Source organism: Amblyomma americanum, chromosome 7 (assembly GCF_052857255.1).
Source record: "Amblyomma americanum isolate KBUSLIRL-KWMA chromosome 7, ASM5285725v1, whole genome shotgun sequence".
Lineage (NCBI taxonomy): Eukaryota > Metazoa > Arthropoda > Arachnida > Ixodida > Ixodidae > Amblyomma > Amblyomma americanum.
This window is the reverse complement of record NC_135503.1, coordinates 104,467,073-104,487,412: the sequence shown is the minus strand read 5'-3', so window position 1 is coordinate 104,487,412 and position 20,340 is coordinate 104,467,073. Positions and strand designations below refer to the sequence as shown.

The window sequence follows — 20,340 nt, the reverse complement described above, 5'->3', positions numbered from 1 at the left end:
CGTTCCGAACAAACACGCGGAATAGCTGAATGCTACTGGGTAGAGCCATAGGGTAGAGCCCACGTGCATGATGGTGGTCTAGCGCAGCGCGGTGCGTAAAATATCCGAGTAAAAAAAAAAAAATTTTTTTTTGTAAACCCGGGTCATGAGTTAAGGGTGCGCAAATTATGCGGGGGTGCGAATTATGCGCATAAATACGGTATCTCATCTGCCACGGGGTTCCTCAGAATTGCCTCAATGGCAAAGTGGCATCACCGTCTATGCAAGTCTTCACTTCAGCACTTCGTCCACCATGGGAATGCTGAGAAATGCAAACTTCGGGTTTGACGACAACTCTTTTTGGCAAGGGGAGCCAAGGGGAAACACTCCTTGTCTTACTATGTAGATAAGATTGTCCCTGGTCGCAGTAGTTGGTTTCCTCTTAAAACATAGTATATTGGTAATAGTATTCGTTGTTTGAGGCATGTTTCTTATAAATGGGCATTTTCATCTGTAGAGGGTCATGGAAAAAGCACTTTCTTTGATTACTGTGGGCTGCTTAGGCACGTACGGTTCCAAGAAAACAGCTGGAGCCAGCTGCTCCAGCAACGGAACGAAAAACCGCGCAGCGAGGCAGCCATCCTATGGCCGAACTATTCGTAGAGTGGCGCAGTTGCAGATGCTCTGCCCCTGTACCCTTCTTTCCATTGCCAAGAAAAACTCTTGCCGATTATCGTGTTGGGCCACAAACATGGATTCTGCTGAAGAATCGTAGCTGCACTGTGACGCTGTCTGCTGTGTGGAGGTGAAATTCTTTTACAGCGTTAGCTCAGAGCGTTAGCTCCGAGCTCGTTCCTCAGTTTTGTGCTGTTGTCGGCGCCATCCGTCCGCAGCACGCACCTTGGCAGTGCGCCAAGGTGCTTTGGGGCAAGTAGCACCGTGGCGTGTGTATGTTTTGCCAGGAATGCCTGCAGCGATAGCTCACTCAGATAATTTGGCAATACGCCAAGACGCAGAGGGGCAGCAGCAGCATGGACAGTTTCTGAAAAGTTCTTTGCTTTCACACCATTTACGTTACACACTCGTAGCTGCCCTGTGAGTTTTTTGTGGCAAGTTTTTCATTTTGCTGAATTTAACGAAGGTGATTTTTGGTGTTGGGCTGCTGTGGAAACTATCACAACATTTTTTCAAGGATTGCCTCGAGAAGAGCCGCATTGTAAGACTGCATTTGGTCTTCTGCCCAACGATAGCAAATACGAAGTGTTTGCTTCCCAGCGTTCTTGCGCCTTGCCACGGTGGATGAATGACTGCAAACCTCCTCTAGCTTTAAGCAATTTTCAAAAGCTGTGTGGTAGCAGAACAAAAGAAAAAGTTGAGAAAAGTGACACTGTGAGAAAGCTCATGCAGTGGAATGGCAGAAGTTGCAGCTGGTGCCATTGAATGGCGTGCCGTAAAACACAGCAAATCTCTCTCATGAAAACTATGTGTATTGTTGGCGCTCGTGTTGCTCTGGGCAACACTGTGCTACCCAGCAGTACAATAGAATGGGTGTTTTGGCCAGTTGCAAGCTGCATTTGTATTTCTGACTCCTTGAAATATGTACATGGTAGGCTGGCGGGAGTTCCAGCTCTTCCCCTGTGCAGCGCGAGCCTTTTAGCACATAGACACTTTCGTTGCCCCTGCACACGAGCTACATACTGTATTTATTTACACGATTGTAAGTTGACCTATTTTTCAAACTTTGAAAATCCGAAGTTGGGGGTTCGACTTACAGGTGTAGCAGCTGCAGCGAGGCAAAATTTTCAACTGTTGCACGTGGTGTCGGGATGTGCTGTTTGCAAAGTGCGGGATTTCGCTGCATGATGGTGTTAGAACAACATGCTGTGGGACCGCAGCAGTGATCATGACGGCAGCCCTAGTTGAGGACGATGGCGCAAGTGTGGACGAGTAGTCCAGTGACTAATACATTTTCGTTTTGGTATGAGCACAAGGGTGCGCCCGCGCACGGCAGCCGATAGCGGCTGGCGATAAGCTGAGGCTGCAGGATAGTGCTATCGCATTCAGTTATTAAAGGCCAAGCGTAAATGACCTCGAAGTTGTTTTTTTTTTCAGAAATGTGATGTGGTGGGGTCGACTTACATTCAAGTCGACTTACGGTCATGTAAATAATAATGTCGTGAGGGTGATATAGAATTATTAATGCAGAAGCATCAGATTTTTATGTCCCCAGTTTCGCATCAGCAAAACTTTCTCGGCATGATTATGTTGTTCTGTGAAGATAAATGTGCAGAAGTTTGGTTGTTAGATAGCGTGTGATGAGATCTCGCTGTAGGAAAAATTTTGTCGATGTGGCAGTTAGTTAAACGTGAAAATTACACTTCAATGTCAGAAGAGCTGCGGACGTCGACTTAGCTTCTCCGCACGATTGTTTCGTTTTATAAAGACATATGTGTAAAAGATTGACTGTGTTAGATAGTGCGTGATGAGATCTTGTTGTGGAAAAATTCGGTTGATGAATTCTAATTAGTGAATAAACTAAATGCGAAAATTAGTTTCACGTCAATAGCCCCGTGTTCATGACCCGTGTTTCATGTTGGCAAAGCTTCCTCCACACGATTATATGTCGTTCTGTGAACATAAATGCGGAAAAGTTTGTTTGTGTTAGACAGTGCATGATGGGATCTTGCTTGGCGAAACATTTTGCTGATGAATTGTTATTACTTAATTACACTTCGACGACATAATAGCAACGGACGTCGACATAGCACCTGGATGTCAAAACAGCCACGGATATAGACATAGCACCTGGACGTGAAAGTGCAATAAAAATGATAATAAAAACAATAAAGCAATAAATGGAAAATATAAAAAAATTAAAATTAAATAGAAATCAAAAGTAAAAATATATGCAGATCGCGCACGTCACGGAAAAAGCCCGTGTTCTAGAAAGTTGCATGCATTCGCATTCCTCCATATAAGCAGACTTAAGTGCCCTCGTCATTTTTTAAGCAACAAAACTCTGTGCTTGTTCATACTTACATAGAAGAGTAGCGCTATCCTGTTGTTTTGCTGTGTCATCCTGTAGAGCTAACAAAGCCCCTTCTATGCTGGAATTGTTAAGTTTAATGATTACCGTAAAAACCCGCGTATAATACGAACCCGAATATAATACGAGGTGAAATTTTAGAGACGCGAAATAGAAAAAAAAAATTTATCCGCGTATAATACGAGTGAGGTAAACCAGGTAAGCACGAAGAAAGGCATTTATTGCAATTGGACACCGCACTTCAATCGCTCTCATCCTCAACAGCGCTTTCTTCGGAGATTTCTTTGTCGGACAAATCTTCCCACAGGCACTCATCTTCTGTGCCATCGAGGGCGTTTGATATGCCACACTTTTTGAAAGACCGACGCACAAGGTCCGCAGGAATGCTCGCCCACGCGTCCACAATCCACTTGCACAGCGTGGCTGGCGATGCCCGCTTCAGCCGCCCAGTCGGCGTCACTGCAGGCTCACCTGAGCGCATCCACTCAGCGTAGCACCGCTTGACCGCGTCCTTGAAAGGCTTGTTTACGCAAACGTCAAGTGGCTGCAGCTGGGAAGTCATTCCGCCTGGGATGACGACAAGTTCAGTGCCGCAATCGCGTAACACTCTCTTGACCGAGTCGGCCAAATGGCAGCGAAACGCGTCCAGCACGAGGATCGACGGGAAGGACAATAGTGCACCGGGCCGCCCACACCACACGGACTTCACCCAGTCAAGGACAAGACCCTCGTTCATCCACCCTTTCTCGTGGCACCTCACGATGACATTCCTTGGCAGCTCCTCACCTTTCGGCATTGTTTTGCGTTTGAACACGACATAGGGTGGGAGCTTGTGGCCGTCTGCTGTGCACGATAGCATGACCGTAACCCGAGTCTTCTCGTTGCCGGTAGACCGGACGCAAACTTGTTTGGAACCCTTCTCGTGCACTGTGAGGGGTGATGGCATGTCCAGATAAACTGGCGTTTGGTCAGCGTTGCCTATTTGCCCTAGCTGAAAGTTCTTGGACTTCCGTAAAGAAATAATGTGGCGCTGAAAAGCCACCAGCAGCTCTTCAAACGATTCGGGCAGTTTTTGGGAAATCGACGTTCGCCGCCGTAACGAAAACCCAGCACGGCACATGTACCGGTATATCCAGTGCTTGCTCGCTTTGAAGGCGGTGCTTGGAATACCTTTTCCTCTAGCAAGCTCCCTAGCTTTTACCTGCATGAGCTCCACGCTCACAGGTAGATGTGCGGCTCGCTGTTCTCTTACGAACTCCGTCAGGGCCAGTTCAATTTCTGGGTATGACCCATTCTTCGGGCCGCGAAAGCTTCTTCGCGTTCCGCTGCAGGCGAAAAGTGCTTCCTTTTGTCGCCGCCATCCGCGGATGCTTCCCTCGGTGACGCCGAACTGCCTCCCGGCCACACTGTTGCCGATGTTCTCGGCAACTAAAATAGCCTTTCTCTTGAAAGCAGCCGAATACTGTTTTCGTGGCCCTGACATCGTGCTCCTCCACGGCAGAAAAAAAGAACCTTCCCTTCGCGAAGCGTGGTCTATGCGACGGCGCGTACGCTGTCAGGAAGGCCACGCTAGCCCTAGCCACGCCGTCACGGGTAAGGAAGCCAAGCCGTAGCCACAAATCAATAACAAAGCCAAGCCGTAACCACGCGGCAATAACGAAACCAAAACTTAGAGCAAAACTGAAATTTTTGTTCGGATCCGCAAATAATACGAGGCGGAAATTTGAGGTGCTAATAATAGGAAAAAAACCTCGTACTATACGCGGGTTTTTACGGTATATTACGTGACACGTTGCAACGATCATGCTGTTGCTGCTTTGTTAACGTGGCTTGGTGCTGTTTGGTATTTGCTTTGCATGCGGACTTATTTCTATTTTTCATTAATTCATTTATTGTTGAGGGGCGCAGGCACTCTCCACACTGAACCTCGTTCTGTAGCTCACTGCCTTTGATGTTGGGCATGGCAGTTGCAAGAACATGCAGCATTCCTTGCTGCGGCTGTTAGAGGATGACTGTTCAGCCCCAAGATGTCTTGCTCACTTTTCAGGTGTATGAATCAGAGAGAGACTGACTGTTTCTTTCCTCCTCTGATGCGCAGCACTTCACCACCCGGTCCCATCGCCTTGCTGCAAGCATGCAGGCGGTAAGTCTCAAGATTTTCTCTTGCAACGAACTTTCTAGTTGAACGAGTACAGTGGCAAGCTGCTGTGCTATAGCAACGCTAGTCGTTGGTAACCTTGAGTGGAATTAATGTAGCAGTGTTCATCAAACGTAGTTCATCAAAGAAAGTTTGATGAGTGTTGTTGGCTGGCTCTGCCTCTGTGGAGTCTTGGTTGGTGCTTGGTGGGAAGTTGGTCTGCTTTGCGTTTGGAGGCCCTGTGTTCTCCTGGTGCAGCAGCGTGATTTAGAAAATCACTTTGGAGGACTATAGTATAATAAAATATCATAATTCAGTTAAACCTGGATATAACGAACCACCATGTAGCGAATTCCTCAATAATTACGAAATTTCCATTTCTTGTTGCTGCCTCATTGAGGGGTGTGTAGTTAGAATTCCGTGTAATGTAGGTGTCGCAGAAGTTGACATTGATATAATGAACATGCTACACTGTTTATTATATCAAGGTCAACTTCTGCGACAGCTACATTACACGGAAATTACGCTGTTTATTGTGGAGTAGCATGCCAGGCCGACAACCAGGCAGACCTCTCCTGTTCCATTAAAGTCTCTCCTCCTCCTACATTGTTTATTAGCTTGTGGTGCATTACTTAAAATTCAGCCGTACGAAGTGAAGATTTCATAACTATGAAACGGGAAGTGCTACCAGAGTAATGTCTGTGATTGCATTGAACAAACACTGCTGATACCACATGCTGTACTGCAGCACCACTGGCCTCACTCCGAGGTGAACACAGCAGTCTCAGCAGCTTTTGCTAGGGGCGCTTAACAATACGCGCTCAAAACCAGTGTCAAACAACAAGCGCGATACTATAAACATGTAATGTTGCAGTCAAAAGGCCAGCAGTCGCTGGCAAATGGAGATCAGAGGTGATAAAACGGTGCCCCATCCAGTATTCCACACTAGTGTGCTCTCCTGTTGACTGCTTCCAAACCGAACCATCGGAACTGCAAATGATCCTGTATTTTGCGATTCTAGCATGACATGCACTCAGGAAATAATTGCAGGTTTCCTCACACTGTGCACTGCTTGTCTGGGAAAGCAGTCCCCGGCATGAATGAGCAGGGTAATTGGTGTGCAGTTTGAATTTTTGTTTGCATATTACTGATATACATGTGAATGAGTGTTTTTTTTTTTTTTGACACATGGAAAGCCATGCATGCTGCCAGGAGTGGTCACTGGCACAAGGCGCATGCTGCCCGCTGCTTGGCGGAAACTACCTTAGACCCCGCAAATTGGTCGCATCTGCATATAGGTTGACCCCTAATTTTGGATGGTCATTTTCTTAAAAAAAAAGTCTTCTTATACAGTTGACGACCGAAAATTCGGATGCCTGATTTTCCGGACTTTTTTGCGGCACCGCGACATGGCCCATAGAGCCAGCCAATGTGTAAGAGCGCCTGAAATTTCGGACGTACTGCAACTGACTTAGTCGCTCGGTTTTTTATCCTCGTTTGCACTCGCCGCCAATTCCCAAGCTGCCATGTAATGTGTACAGTGAAACCTCATCAATTCATACTGCAGGAGAGGTCAAAAACTTGATCAAACAAAATGAAATTTCAAGCTTAAAGGGAGCCTCTTAACATGCTATGCTGAAATTCTGCACGTGTCTGCACATTGCGCCTGCGTGGTTTTTAATTCATACTGTTCTTGAATGCCTTCTGTCGCACAAGCTTGAACGGTAGTCAGAGTTCATGGAGCTTATCTGTGCCAAGTCTTTCGTCCCGAGTACAAAAAGAGGTTGCAGTGAAGCGCGTGGGAGGCATACGGCTTCATGGAGACGGCGAGCGCGGGAGGAAATGTGATGCATTTCAATGAGAGGCCGGCATACCTGCGGCAGAACGCACCGCAACCCTGACTTTTCTATCGTAAAGCCGTAAACAACTGGCGTTTCGATGACAGGCAAGATGCCTTTCATTATACGCAAGCCACCGCAGAGTGCATATCGTCCGATACGATGCCGATTTTGGCTCTAGTCTCTAGGCCTTATGACGAAGGCCAATGCCGACGGAGCGCTTGCTTCGGCTGTTTCTCGGTTCTTATTGTTTTGCCATCTTCGCATTCTCGTTCCGGGCCCATTGTACTGTAGGAGCAACGCAGTCCCCTCAAAAGCGTGTTCTCCTTCCCACTTAGACTAGAATTTGTCCCAACCCATGCGTTCATTGGTGACATGCCGAGGGCAGCACAGCCAGGCCGAGCTCGTGAAAGCGACTGTTGTTTGTCGTCCGTGCGCATGTCCTGAGGCGAAGTGGTGCACATGTCCCGCGGCGAAGTTTAGTAATGAGGAGCTTTCGGATGTGTGCAATACAACTGACACCTTCCTCCGGCATATTGGTAGTAAGTTCGTGATTTTTTTGGTGAAATTTGATTTTCCAGACTGCCTGATTTTTAAGGGGAGATGCGCCTCGAAAACACTTTTTCTTTAATATTGAACCTAAGGTTATGAAACTCTGGCCACTGATGGAGTTTTTAATGCTGATTCCAAATATGTATTTAGTTTCAGCATACATTTATTAGTTACGTAAAAGGGTCCACAAAAGCACAATATAGGGCATTTTGTGCACACTTTTTTGATAATGAAATATATGTTTAGAGCAGCTTGCAATAGGTCATTGTGTTGCTTTGGTAATGTAATATGTTGAAATCTACTTCAAATTTATTAATTTTAGCCAATAATTGTAAAAAAAATTAAGGAACACAAAAGTGTATATTTTGGGCACCATGTGTCAACATTTTGAATTTTTTTCAAAAAATGTTGAAGAGATATTTTATAATCAGATAGATAACAACATTCTACACACTCTGAAGAGGCTGTGTGCAAAATTTCATCCATATCTGACTATTGAAAGTACTTGAAATTTGTTGCACGAAACTTAAAAAATGCTGAAAACTACAAATGGAGAAAACTGCACATGAAACTTTATTGCAAAATAGAGAAATATAAAGCAAACACTGCAAATGGGTTTGGCAAGCCAAGAATAGCACAAAATTGCGACCGCTGTTCGTGCCCAATGTCAATCGCGCGCAGCCACCACCAGTTTCATGTTGACGGCGAAGCTGCCGCGAGAGCTTCCACTCTGATAGTCCCGATTTCCGCTGGCACCATCCGCAAATTCACTGGGCACAACGCGGCTCCAGGTATGCACAGCAGAAAGCACCGATGCTGGGCACTCACTATTTTCACAATGCAGCTCAAGAAAAGCTGAAAGCCCCTTTCGCTTTTCCACCGGTTCGCGTACCGCAAGGGTACAGGTGCGGCACATAGGGCAAGCAGCACCGCTTACCAGCACCGTAAGCGCGCTGATTTCGCATATCGCAGCACTCGCAGAATGTCAACCGCATGCTGCTTTATCTTTCTTGAAGAGTCTAGTCTTCACCTCCGAGGCGCTCACAAAGTTCACCGTGACGTCGATGTCGTCTGAGTGCCCGTTGGCCTGGCTAGGACTAGTTGGCGTTGGGTGACTGCTTTCCGTTGCCGTTTTCCGGTGAGGTTTGCGACGGCGTCCTCGGTACGGGTTGTTCGTCCGAGACTTTCGAGCTCGGAAATCGCGCTTTTGCGAGTTGTCCATCGCGAATGAACAAAAAAGGCCGCAGAGCTCGATCGAGACCCCGTACTAGCCGCACAAAGCGAGAGCAGGAAAGGAAGGAGGTAGGCTTCGCCACAGCATCGCATCAGTCCGGGCCAATGGCGGCCTCGCTAGAGCACCACGTGATCAGTAGAGCTGCCGGAGCATGCGAGAAAAACGTGTTTTTGTTATTATTTTCGGCCAGATACGAAACTGCAGGAGGCGCTGTCTACGAGAAAAAGGCTTACTCAACCTCTCCCAGCAAACGGCAATGGCGGGCAACGTGCCATTTTCAAGATGCAGGCGCTCGAAAGTTGACGATTTGCGCGAAAAACAGCACTTTCTCGAGCCACCGTGGTTGAATAAAATAGACTTATTACTAATTTCGCGATCGAATTTTGCCTTGATCTTATGGGAAGTTGTAGCTGAATGTCCAAAGATAATTTTACAGGCAAAAACTCAAAACTGAAAAATTACTCTGAAAACTCGCTTTTTCGACGTGCATCTCCCCTTAAGTCGTTTTCGCAGTCCCTAGAGAGTCCGAAAAATCGGTCGTCGACTGTAGACCCTTGCATCAGGCGAGGGAGATGTTGAAACAGCTCCTCTCTGAACTGCTTCAAGCGTGCACAACAGTCCAGCGAGCAATCTGGTGTTGCCCAGGGAGCCCTTATTGCAGAAGTGGTCTACACACAGCAGTATACGGTAATCCTCGGGAAGGGCAGGAGCTTTTTCTGTGGCATCCTTGCATGCTTCCGGAAGAATTCTTAAATTTCAAGGTTTTCTCCTCCCTGGTTAATAATTAATTAGTGCTTGAAGAGGTGATGTACAACTGAGTGATGATGCCCTTCCGCTTTCTTCATCACTGACTCACATTGTGTACTACAGGCTCCGCCACCAGCGCGGAAACGACTCCGTTCTCCATCACCCTTTTCACGGCAACCAATGCCCCCATGGACTCCGCCCCGCATGCGATCTCCACCGCGGGACATCTGGTCGAGTGGCCCTCCTCCACGCAAGCGGTCTCCTGAGCCTTTTGTCGACCCCCCCTTTGCCAGGGACCTGTACGGGGGACCGCAGCCTGGACCGTCGTTTGATGGCGGCCTTCCACCGCAACCCCAGGTACGGCGTCCCTGCCTCGTGCAAAGGCTGACCCCCTTCTGTTGCTCCAGTGTGGTAACAATTCTGAATATAACGCCTCTTAATTTTAAGCAGTAATCCTTATTCAAAAACTATGCCTCACGCAGTGGTGGGAATGCTGTGCCATTTGCACCAACCTGCACCATTTCATTAAACCTGCTATATACTGCTACAAACTTGTGGGTTTAGATGAAATTGCACTGAGGTTGCACCAGAATACTACGGTTGACTCATTACTTCAAGGTTCAAGGTTCAAGGGACCACAGATTTATGTTTGAATTATCAGAAGTTTGAATTGTCGGAAGTGCACCTTAAAGGGCCACAGAAAGGGGTGTTTGAGCTTGGTTTTGAAATGTTTGCACTATGTAGAGTACAGGCCACCGAGCGTTCATGCCGCGTATGAGACCTCAAAAGCGAGCGGGAAATTTACAATAAATTTTTAAAAATTCCCGCTTTCGCACCTCGCTGCGACAAACGGTGCCGGGCTTTTGCGCGAAAACCTGGCAGACGACGTCACGTCTTGCAAATGACGTCAGCCGCCGGGGGTAATCATTGGTTCACAGCGTCAAACTCTTTCATACGTCACACGCTGCCGCGGCTGCTCCGCGCGTTCCGCAGCCAGCGAAGGTAGGGGAGGGGCCGAATGGGTGGTGTCGGCAGAGGAGCGCCGTTGTTTTGGCGTGCGAGAGGAGAGGGAAAGGCGCGAAGACGCGGAAGTTCAGATTTTGTCTGCGTATAACTCAGCTTCCGCAAAACGCATTAAAATAATTTTTGGGGGGGATAATAATGAACCGTCGTCTTTTAACATCCCAGACTTATCGCAGCTTTATTGAGACCACCTTTCTATGTACCTTTATATGATTCAGGGCTAAGTGTGATTTGCTCTATGAACATTTATGCTTACAAATAGTATTTTAGAACTGTTTCATTATGCAAACATAGCTAAAATACTTTAACGCAACATAAAATATGGTTGAAAGGCATTGATTCCTTTACTCAGCCAGCAGTATTCAGCTTGTTGTATGGTTGAAAAAAAAAAGTTGTTAGAAAGTTGTTAGTAATGCATTGGTTTGCCAGTATTACTTTAGTGACTATGAAAAGCTTGTTTCGAAAACAGTCTAGCACTGCAGCAAAATTTAACTGCTGAAAAAAATGAGCAATGGTCGTCAGATTTTTATTAAAAATTGTGTGGTAGTGACAGTTTTTCGTAATTCCGTCTGTTTTACTGCATGCCCAATGTGTGGAATATCAAAGCAGAACTGCTCCAGAAAGTAAAGCCTTCCGCAGCCTCCTTCACAACGCTGCAGCGGTGAAGCCTCCATACAAGGGGCAGCTCATGATGACCATACATTTTTGGCACACATCACGCAGAGGGAAGCCAGGCGAACACACGGAACAGCGAGATGCCCAAAAAGAAAAAACCACCAGCTACGCGCCAATCAGCGTCCGAACTGGTGCGCAACTGGCCTTGGCTCGCCAGTGCGCGGCCGATAACCGATACTGGGGCTAGTAGCGAAACTCTGAAAATTACTTTATTTACTCGAATCTAGGCCGGCCACGATTCTAAGCCGAGACCCGAAAGTTGAAGGCCACAGAAAAAAAAAAACTTACCTCGATTGTAGGCCGGCCGAAAAAACAACACTGTTTATACCTCATTATCACAATTATGACGCGACACGACTGTTCTTACGTCGCCGCGCACGTGAAAGTGCGTGGCGCGAAACGACTGCACCATGTGTCTGCGCATAGGCGACTTGGTGTAGAGAGAGGAACTCTAGTGAGACACAGCGGGAAGCATCGTGCCTGCATGCTCTGCCGAAGCGTGATTGATGGCCCCGAGAGGGACCGTTGAAAAAAAAAAGCTGCCAAAGGAGCTTTGAGAGAAGAGGAGGAGGAGAGGCGGCGTTGGGCGAGGAGACATATGCAACGCCAGCCCGGGATCAGCCCCCGCTCATTCGTCATCATCATCGCTGACTTCTTTATCGCTGGCCTCCTCGAACAGTGCACTATCTTCACTGCCATCAAGTGCATTAGAGATGCAGCACTTGCGGAATGAGCGTGCAACCAAGCTTTCTGGGATGTCATCCCAGGCTGCAGCTATCCAAGTGGCTACAACTCCCAGTGAGGCGCGCTTTATTCGGCCTGTTGGTGTAAGCTCGCGCCGCTCTTCACTAAGCCAGTCCACGTAGTACTTGCGCAGCCGATCCTTGAAAGGCTTATTGAGGCACACATCAAGAGGCTGCAGCTGGCCTGTCATGCCGCCGGGGTATGATGGCGACGTCGGTACCGGCTTCGGAAAGCTCAGCTTTTATGCCGTCAGTGAGGTGTCCACGGTAAGAGTCCAGGACGAGGAGGGAACGTTTGGCCAAGAGGGCCCCTGGACGCCGCTGCCAAACCATTCTGATCCACTGCTCAACCATATCGCTCGCCATCCATCCATTTTCGTTGGCGCGGACGATCACATTTCTTGGAAACACTTCCCGAGCTGGTAGAGTCTTCCTCTTAAAAATTATATACGCCGGCAGCTTGTGGCCATCCGCCGTGCAGGCCAGCATTACAGTCATGCGCTGCTTTTCGTATCCGGCCGAGCGCACTTTCACTTCCTTGGCACCTTTTTCGTTCACGGTGCACGCCACTGGCATGTCAAACCATACCGGCGTCTGGTCAGCGTTTCCCATTTGTCCTACGGCGTAGCCGTGCTCCATCCTCTTCCTTATTACGAATCACTGAAATGAGATCAGCTTCTCTTCGAAGTCGCCCGGCAGCTTTTGACAAATGGACATGCGACGTTGGAGGCTGAAGCCAAAGCGCTTCATGAACTTCTGCAACCAGCCCCGGCTGGCTTTGAACAGTTCCCGGGGGACGCCTCGCTCTCTCGCCAGCTCTCTTGCTTTGGCTTGCAGCACTTCCGTGGTCACTGGAAGTGCCGCTGACCTCTGCGTCTCCACAAACTCGGCCAGAGCTACCTCCACTTCTGGATGGCGGCCTTTCTTGGGGCCCGTGAAAGCCATTCTCGTTGCCGCGCAAGCAAAAATTTCGTTACGCTGCCCCCTCCAACGGCGAACATTCTTCTCATCCACGCCGAAGTCCCGCCCGGCTTGAAGATTTGACGACTGCTCTGCAGCGACTATAACTTTCCGCTTGAAGGCGGCACTATAATGGCACCGCCTGTTTGGTGCCATGGTGTTGGTGATAAAAACTACGCACGAAAACTTCACTGCTGCGAGTGTGCTCACGCCACCGCACGAGAACAGAACAAGGCCAAAATGGCAGCCAGTGCTCATGTGTGCTTTGATCAGTATCGGCTACGGATAGCAACGGCTACAGTGCTGTCTTTCGTTGGCGTTTTGTGGGGGCGCCACCTGCGTGCTACATTTATTCGTACAGTTGAACCTCTATGTAACGAACCTCTATGTAACGAATTCCTGGATTTTACGAAATTTTTCAATTCCCCAGCACATCCCCCATTGAAGCCCATGTATAGGCGACCTCCATGTAACGAACTCGTTGCGGCAGTTGACCTTGATGTAACGAATCCGTGGCTCTGATCATCGAGCTGTATCTTGTAATGTTTTGCCCGAAATTTGACCGGGCAGTGCGCAACTTTAATGAATATTGTTTAAGTAAGTTTTTATATTAAAAGGTAAAGTAGGCCGCGAGCAGAACGCTTGCAATCGCAGCAAACAAGCAGACCTCAGTGATGATGATGATGTTGAGCGCCGCTATCGCCGCTCCGTGGCAAGCGTAGCAACTTTTAAGCTTTCATTTTGTAGCTTGACACTAGGTGGCACTACTATGACAAATTTTTCGTGGTGTTGCGGCGCAGTTATGGTAAGCCTTCTTCGTCAGCGTGTTGACGTGTGTGTGTTGGTGTGTGTTTACGGTGTCGGTTCGTTACGATGAGTTCTGCTGTGAGGAAACGCAAAGTTTTGTTGCTTGAAGATAAGCTCTCGATTTTGAATGCGGTTACCGCCGGCGAAAAAAAGAAGGATGTCGCTGCCCGCTTCAATATACCAGCCAGCTCCCTGTCAACCATTCTTGCTGCAGAACAAAGCATCCGCAGTGCGATGGAGTCGGGCACAAGCGCCCAGAAGAAAAGACTGAAGACGTCGACGTATGCTGATGTGGACAACGCCGTGTTTGCATGGTTTTTGGACAGACGAGCACAAAACGTGCCCATAAGTGGCGCGATTTTGCAGCAGAAAGCCATAGATTTTGCTTGTATCCTGGGCCACGACGACTTCAAAGCGAGTAACAGCTGGCTACAAGGATTTAAAAGCCGGCACGGTGTCGTCGGAAAAGTGGTATCTGGCGAGTCTGCCTCCGCAGACAGCGATGCTGCTGCCTCGTGGGTGGCCAAGAAGCTTCCCGGCATTTTCAGCCACTATGAAGCTGCCGACATTTATAATGCTGATGAGACGGCCCTGTTTTTTTAAATGTTACCGAGCCGCACGTTCTCACTGAAAGGAGAAGACTGCCGCGGTGGAAAGCAAATTAAACTCCGCGTGACGGTTTTGCTTTGCGCCAACACTGATGCCAGCGACAAGCGAATCCTGTTTGTTATTTTCCGCAATGCCCGATCCGGATGTTTTAAAGGAACAGGGCGGATGCCAGTAAAATATGTGGCAAACTCCAAAGCTTGGATGTCGCGGGCAATTTTTTACGACTGGCTGAAGGAGCTCAACCAAGATGTCAAGCGACAAGTTCGCAGCATTTGTTTGCTGCTTGACAACTGCTCCGCGCACCATGTGGAAGGCCTACAGCTTTCTAAGGTCGAGCTGCAGCATTTGCCACCTAACTGCACTTCTCTGGTACAGCCCTTTGACAAATGGGTTATTAACAGCTTTAAATGCTGTTACCGGCGTCGATTGATACAGAAGATGCTCCTGGACATCCGCCTTGAATGGCCAACAAAAGTGGATATCTACCAAGCAATCGAAATGCTTGCTGCGTCGTGGCAAGAGGTCGGATCACAAGTGATCACCAATTGCTTCGCCAAGGCTCAGGTAAATAAGGCCATTCAAGCTACAGTCACTGAAGACGAACCTTCAAGCCCACCCGAGGTCGCAGAAGCGTGGGATGAACTACGCATGAACGGTGGGGTGCCCGACGGTGTCGAGCTGTGCAACATTTTGTTCGTGGACAACGGCGCCGTGGCTACGGAAGAGATGACTGATGCGGCACTTGTCGAAACCGTTAAAGATAGCCTTGAAGGTGACGGTTCGTCAGAGCCTGATACGTTTTGTGCTGTTCCCACCGCGAGGGAACTGATGGACGCGGTGGACGTTCTGCGCCATTTCGTCGGCTCGCAGGACGATGAAGCAGCCATGGATGCCTTAGTTTCCTTGGAGCGCCGAGTAGTGGCTTCGATTGGGCAAAAACAGCAAGCGAAAATTACGCAGTTTTTCTCTATTAAATAAATTCTTTGAATGGCGAGTGCACTTGAATTGATATCTGTCGAATTTTTATTTCGTTTTGGCATAATCCTTACCAGTCTTAACCCAAAACTGCATGTAACGAAAACCTGGATATAACGAAAAATTGCGAACTTTTTTCAATTTCGTTATATCCAGGTTTGACTGTATTTTACGAATACGAAACCTCGAAACGAAATCCTCGAATCTAAGCCGACATAAAAGTTCTACATCTCGTTTTTTTGAAAAAACTATCGGCCTAGATTCGAATAAATACGGTAAGCTGTGTGGCAACGGGGCGACTCTGATTGACACGGCCTGCCTTTGGATCACGTTCATGATTAACCGATTGGACGGGCCGAACTAGCTGATATGGTTCTGCAACGTATCCGACCTCGGCCACTGATCTTTTGCGCGCTCCGGGTGTGCTGGAGCTAGCCAAAAAGTTTGAATTCAGCAAATTTAAGAGAACTGAAATTAAGAGGCTTTAAAATGCATTAAAAATATAGCCAACCAACAAAAATTTTGCATTTTGTTTGAATAAACCAAAAAGTTTGGATTATCAGAGTTTGAATTATCGCGAGTCTACCATATTCCAGCAACCAAAAGCCATGGCAAATGCGAAGGAGCTGAGGCTGCCACCTGATGTGCGCAGGCATGACTCTAGTTCCTTCTCCCACTGTGTGATGAGAATGATGACTGGTGGAGTCCTATCCCATCCCGTTTCACTTTCTAGCTCTTTGCCACCTACTGTTAGTTTAGGGAAACCTTGTTAGACTGCCATTAATTCAGAAATCTGGATAATTCAGACTGCTGACGTGGCCCCAGCTAATACCCATGTAACTGTATGGCATTGGATGCTTGTTAATTCAGATGTGCTCCCGACCAGAGGCCGTGTTGCTGTGCAAACAACACAGCGAGCGGTCGTGCTGGTATCCCGTGTCATGTCAAATGTTATATCTCAGAGAGGTGCCCGCACACTTCTTGCATGAAGCATTGCCAGGTGTGATGACATTCGGAGGGCCTCGGCGCAAAAAATTTGAACGGCCGAATGGGTTTAGTTTCTCCTTCTGGAGTTTTGCTCCAGACCGTGGCAGTGGTGGCCCTGCATTGCTTCTTGGGGACAGAAAATGGAGCAGTATCTGTCTCACATATGGGCGGGAAGGGATAAAGGTGGGAGTGAAAGAAGAAAGGAAGAAAGAGGTGCCATAGTGAGTGAGTATAGCTTTTGCACAGCCTCAGACGCTGAGTTCTTTTTTATGATCAGAAGGTGTCCTGCTGTTCCGGTTCCGACACTTTTTCCTTGGTTCTGTCTGCATGACTCTTCAATTCTTCTAGTGCGATAGCATTAAGGGCCCCATTCAGCGGAGAAACTGTCATAGTTGGTGTTGGCATGTTGAGAAAATTGTGATTGATCGAGAGGGTGATGGCGTCGCAACATCATGACCTTGCGCAGGTAATTCAAATAGCCTACAATGATCACACGATATAGAAGTGATGTTATCGCTACACAGTTCACAATTCCTCTTTAGTACACGGAGTCGTGATGAGATTCCAACACCATTACGTAGTGGTGTTGGAATCTTGTGAGGAAAAAAAGCAACTGCACTGAAAATCAAAAGCTGTTGCTGAACACGAATAATTAAGGAAAAGCTGTCCCCGCAACGGTGTTCCTGTTGCTGTTCAATAAATGACATTGACGCTTACTAAATAACAGCGTGTTAGATTTAAACGGCATCAAGAGTCTACCGTAAAAACCGGACTATAGGCCGGACTGGGATATAGGTCGACCCCCCAACTAGCTAATTCAAAAAATGAAAAAAAAATCTGTTTCAATGGAAAAAGTACCGAAAGACACCCTTACCTTGAAACAAATGCGACTTGACAGGTTGCACAACGGTGACAATATTTATTTTCATTTAAATGCTGCTCGTATGTACACCCGGCCAATTTTTTAACAGTACCGCGCCCATCTACCCGCGTGTTTGTTTCTGGCACATAGAAGTACTGCGCCGTAAAGCAAAGCCCTTCCTCTTCATGAATCCCCACACCCAGGATGGCGAGCCCTTGAATTGCACCCTCATGAGTCTAGAGGCACACGCGATCTCTACCGCATTCACGCGGATGCATTCGGCAGTCACAGGCAGCGATCTTGCACGCAATGCAATCTTTCCTGCCAATTCTGGATACGCTGCGGTCCGCCCCACAAAATGATTTCTTCTGGTTGCTGCAAGTTGTAATACGCAGATTCTGCCTCCGCCAGTACTGAATGCTCTTTCCGAATACTCCAAATTCGTGTTGTGCCGCCAGGTTGCCGTGAGCGTCCGTGTACTCAATCGCGTTTTTCTTGAAGGCGACGCCGCGACGGTGAATTGCCATCGGCTTCCGCTCATTATGAAACAAAATGTGAAAAAGCGGCCTCTAACCGAACAGCTTTGCAACTATGGAAACGCAAATGGCGGCACTGCTGCTGATGGCGATGGTGATGGAGGGACACTGTTGAGTTCGGTCACCCATTGTTGCAAGACTTCCTTAGTTTTTCCGCCAGTGACCGGTATATAAGACGGGGGTCGACTGTTCACCATGGTTTTTTGAAAAAAAGTTCTACCTATATTCCGGTTTTTACGGTACCTTTCTTAAAGCTCCGATGGCGAGTGGCTGAGACACAACATTATCGCTAAATGTAGCACAGCGCTCACTTGCTTTCTACGTTATTTTGCAATCAGGCGCACCGGCACACTTCATGCAGTCAGCTGCTCTGGAGTCTCACCTTGTGTCATCCTGGGCAGCAGCGCCGAGTTGACCACAAATGAGCTGAGGATGCTTTCTTCACCTGAATTCGCCCTTTTTGGGGGTGCTGGGCAGGGGAGGAAGGGGGTGCTCTAAAACGAAGGCACGAAAACATGCCAGCTTCCACAGAGGGAGGACAGGGAACGCATGCGGAGGGGGTGTTTGCTAGAAGCGCAGATATGGAGACCTGCTGGCCTGGCCGATGCCACAACTGCGGCTAATTTATGGCAGAAGCCTCTGTCGGGATGTCAGTTATTGATGTCTGTCCCCTCTCTTTCGCACTTGGTAGTTTGGCGCATAAGACGCGTGAAATGTCAGGGGCGCCGGGGATGGGACTGAACTGCCGGTGCTGGTGAGCTCCTTAAAACAGCTTCTCGCTGTAAAATGGTCTAACCAGGACTTGAAACGCTGCCCGTTGGGTCGTGAGCTGGGTGTACTGCCCATCGACCACTGAGGAACATTCATTTGACTTGGTTATAGGGAGGCCTTGTATGTTTTGTGATAAACTAAAAAGTGTAGTACAATAAAGTAAAGGTAAAGAACAGTGTTGATGTCTGCAAAGTCAAATGCAAAGAGGACACCATTCCGATGAAGGGACCTGTTAATTCTTCCATGTCATACCCTGAAGGCAGAGGTTAAGCATCCCCGAATTTTTATTGGGCCGAAATTTCACGCTCATCACGCGCTGTTCACAGTTTGTGTGATGGCGCCTCTCCACGTGCGATGATGCCGCTTTTGAGGAGCCTCCCCTGCTACCGCGTCACACCGTTAGTGGTCCTTCATTAACAGCCCCAGAGTGTGCATGCAGTGTGCATCTGACGTTATTCAGAAAAATCGTTACTGCGATGGCTACAAGCTTTCGTACTCGGCTTATCTGAGGTGAAATGCTTAGAAAATGGTTCTTCGACCCGCCTTGTGTTTACTGTTTATATGAGATTTATTTACGGTTGCACGCCACCTGCTTAGGGGTTGCAGTACGTGCTTTGCGGCTGCCAATCATGGCGATCGAGGATACTGTACGACCAACAAGGGTAGCACCTTGTGCTAGAGGGTGCAGTTGTGGCTTCTGCGTTTGTATCATCCGTAGTGGTGCTGTAGTGCGTTCAGAATATCCGAATTTCAGCCAAGGAGTTTGGGAAACCCTATCATCCATGATTGTATTGTCAAGATTCTCTTGTGCTTGGGGCAAGGGACTTGGGCGGTAGATTTATTAGCTTCTTTGAAGTGGGATAGTGGTCCTGGACATCAAACACACTATTTCATTTTATCTAATTAAGTAGTCATTTCAGCAGGTTTTTCTTTTTCCAGCTAGATTTTATTTCATGCTTTTGGAAAAAAAATAGTTTTCATGACTTCATGGGCTTCTGTTGTGAACGTGCTGTAAGCCACCTATCATTCATGGTGGCAATATTTCGTACCTCTTACTTTGCGCATTGCTGGCTGGCTGAGAGGTAAAAGATTGCACTGAGCAATTAAAACCATGCAGAGTATGTTTTCTCATGTCTTTTTCTGATGATGTATTTGTTAAGATTTTTTCTGTCATGGCTTCAATGGATGCACTTTATGACTTAAGGGGTAGCAAGCATTAAGGCAGGGAAAAAAAATTGCGGGTGTGCGAATATTCGAATATAATATATGTGTACATGCATAAGGGCAGTTTCAGGGAGCCCCTTGAACATGGATGTCATTTGGCCTAAAGACTATTATGCAATAGCACGATGTCCCGATATGTCCATTTGGTGTGACACCTCATCTTCCTCCATACAGTCCGGCATGCTGGAGGACTACACAGAGCGTCGTGGCTCCGGCCCTCCTAACGATCCCAACTCCGTGGCCGCCACCCTGGAGACCATGATCCAGCTCCAGCAGAGGCTGCTCAACATGACTGGTGGAGGTGGTGGTGGTGCAGGCTACCATGACGACGAGTTTGCAGCAGTTGCTCGCGGCCTCCAGGACATCGACCTGCAGAAGAGCTTGCAGCAGTTACGCCAGAGTCAGAGATACAGCGTGAGTAGAGTGCTAACCGCTTTTGCGTTCTGATTCACGCAATTAATTGCAGGTCCTGTTTGCATTGAACCGTACCTCATTACCTAGTAGTTTCAAAACTACCTTGGTTGCTTAGTGCTTTGAGGTTGTAATAGTGTCAGGGTAAATACCGTATTTACACGATTGTAAGTCGACTGCCACAAATCACATTTCCGAAAAATAAAAAAAAAACCTCGTAGGTT

The 20,340-nt window shown here is 47.8% G+C and overlaps 1 protein-coding gene across 1 annotated transcript in view; it reads left to right on the top strand.

Moving 5' to 3' along the window:
- Positions 1-20,340, top strand: part of LOC144099446 (uncharacterized) — a 62,077-nt gene that overhangs the window by 29,157 nt on the left and 12,580 nt on the right. Inside the window, exons 10-12 of the mRNA XM_077632745.1 lie at positions 5,124-5,168; positions 9,657-9,890; positions 19,880-20,119. Coding sequence (XP_077488871.1) covers positions 5,124-5,168; positions 9,657-9,890; positions 19,880-20,119 — 519 coding nt within the window. The remainder of the gene's footprint in view (positions 1-5,123; positions 5,169-9,656; positions 9,891-19,879; positions 20,120-20,340) is intronic.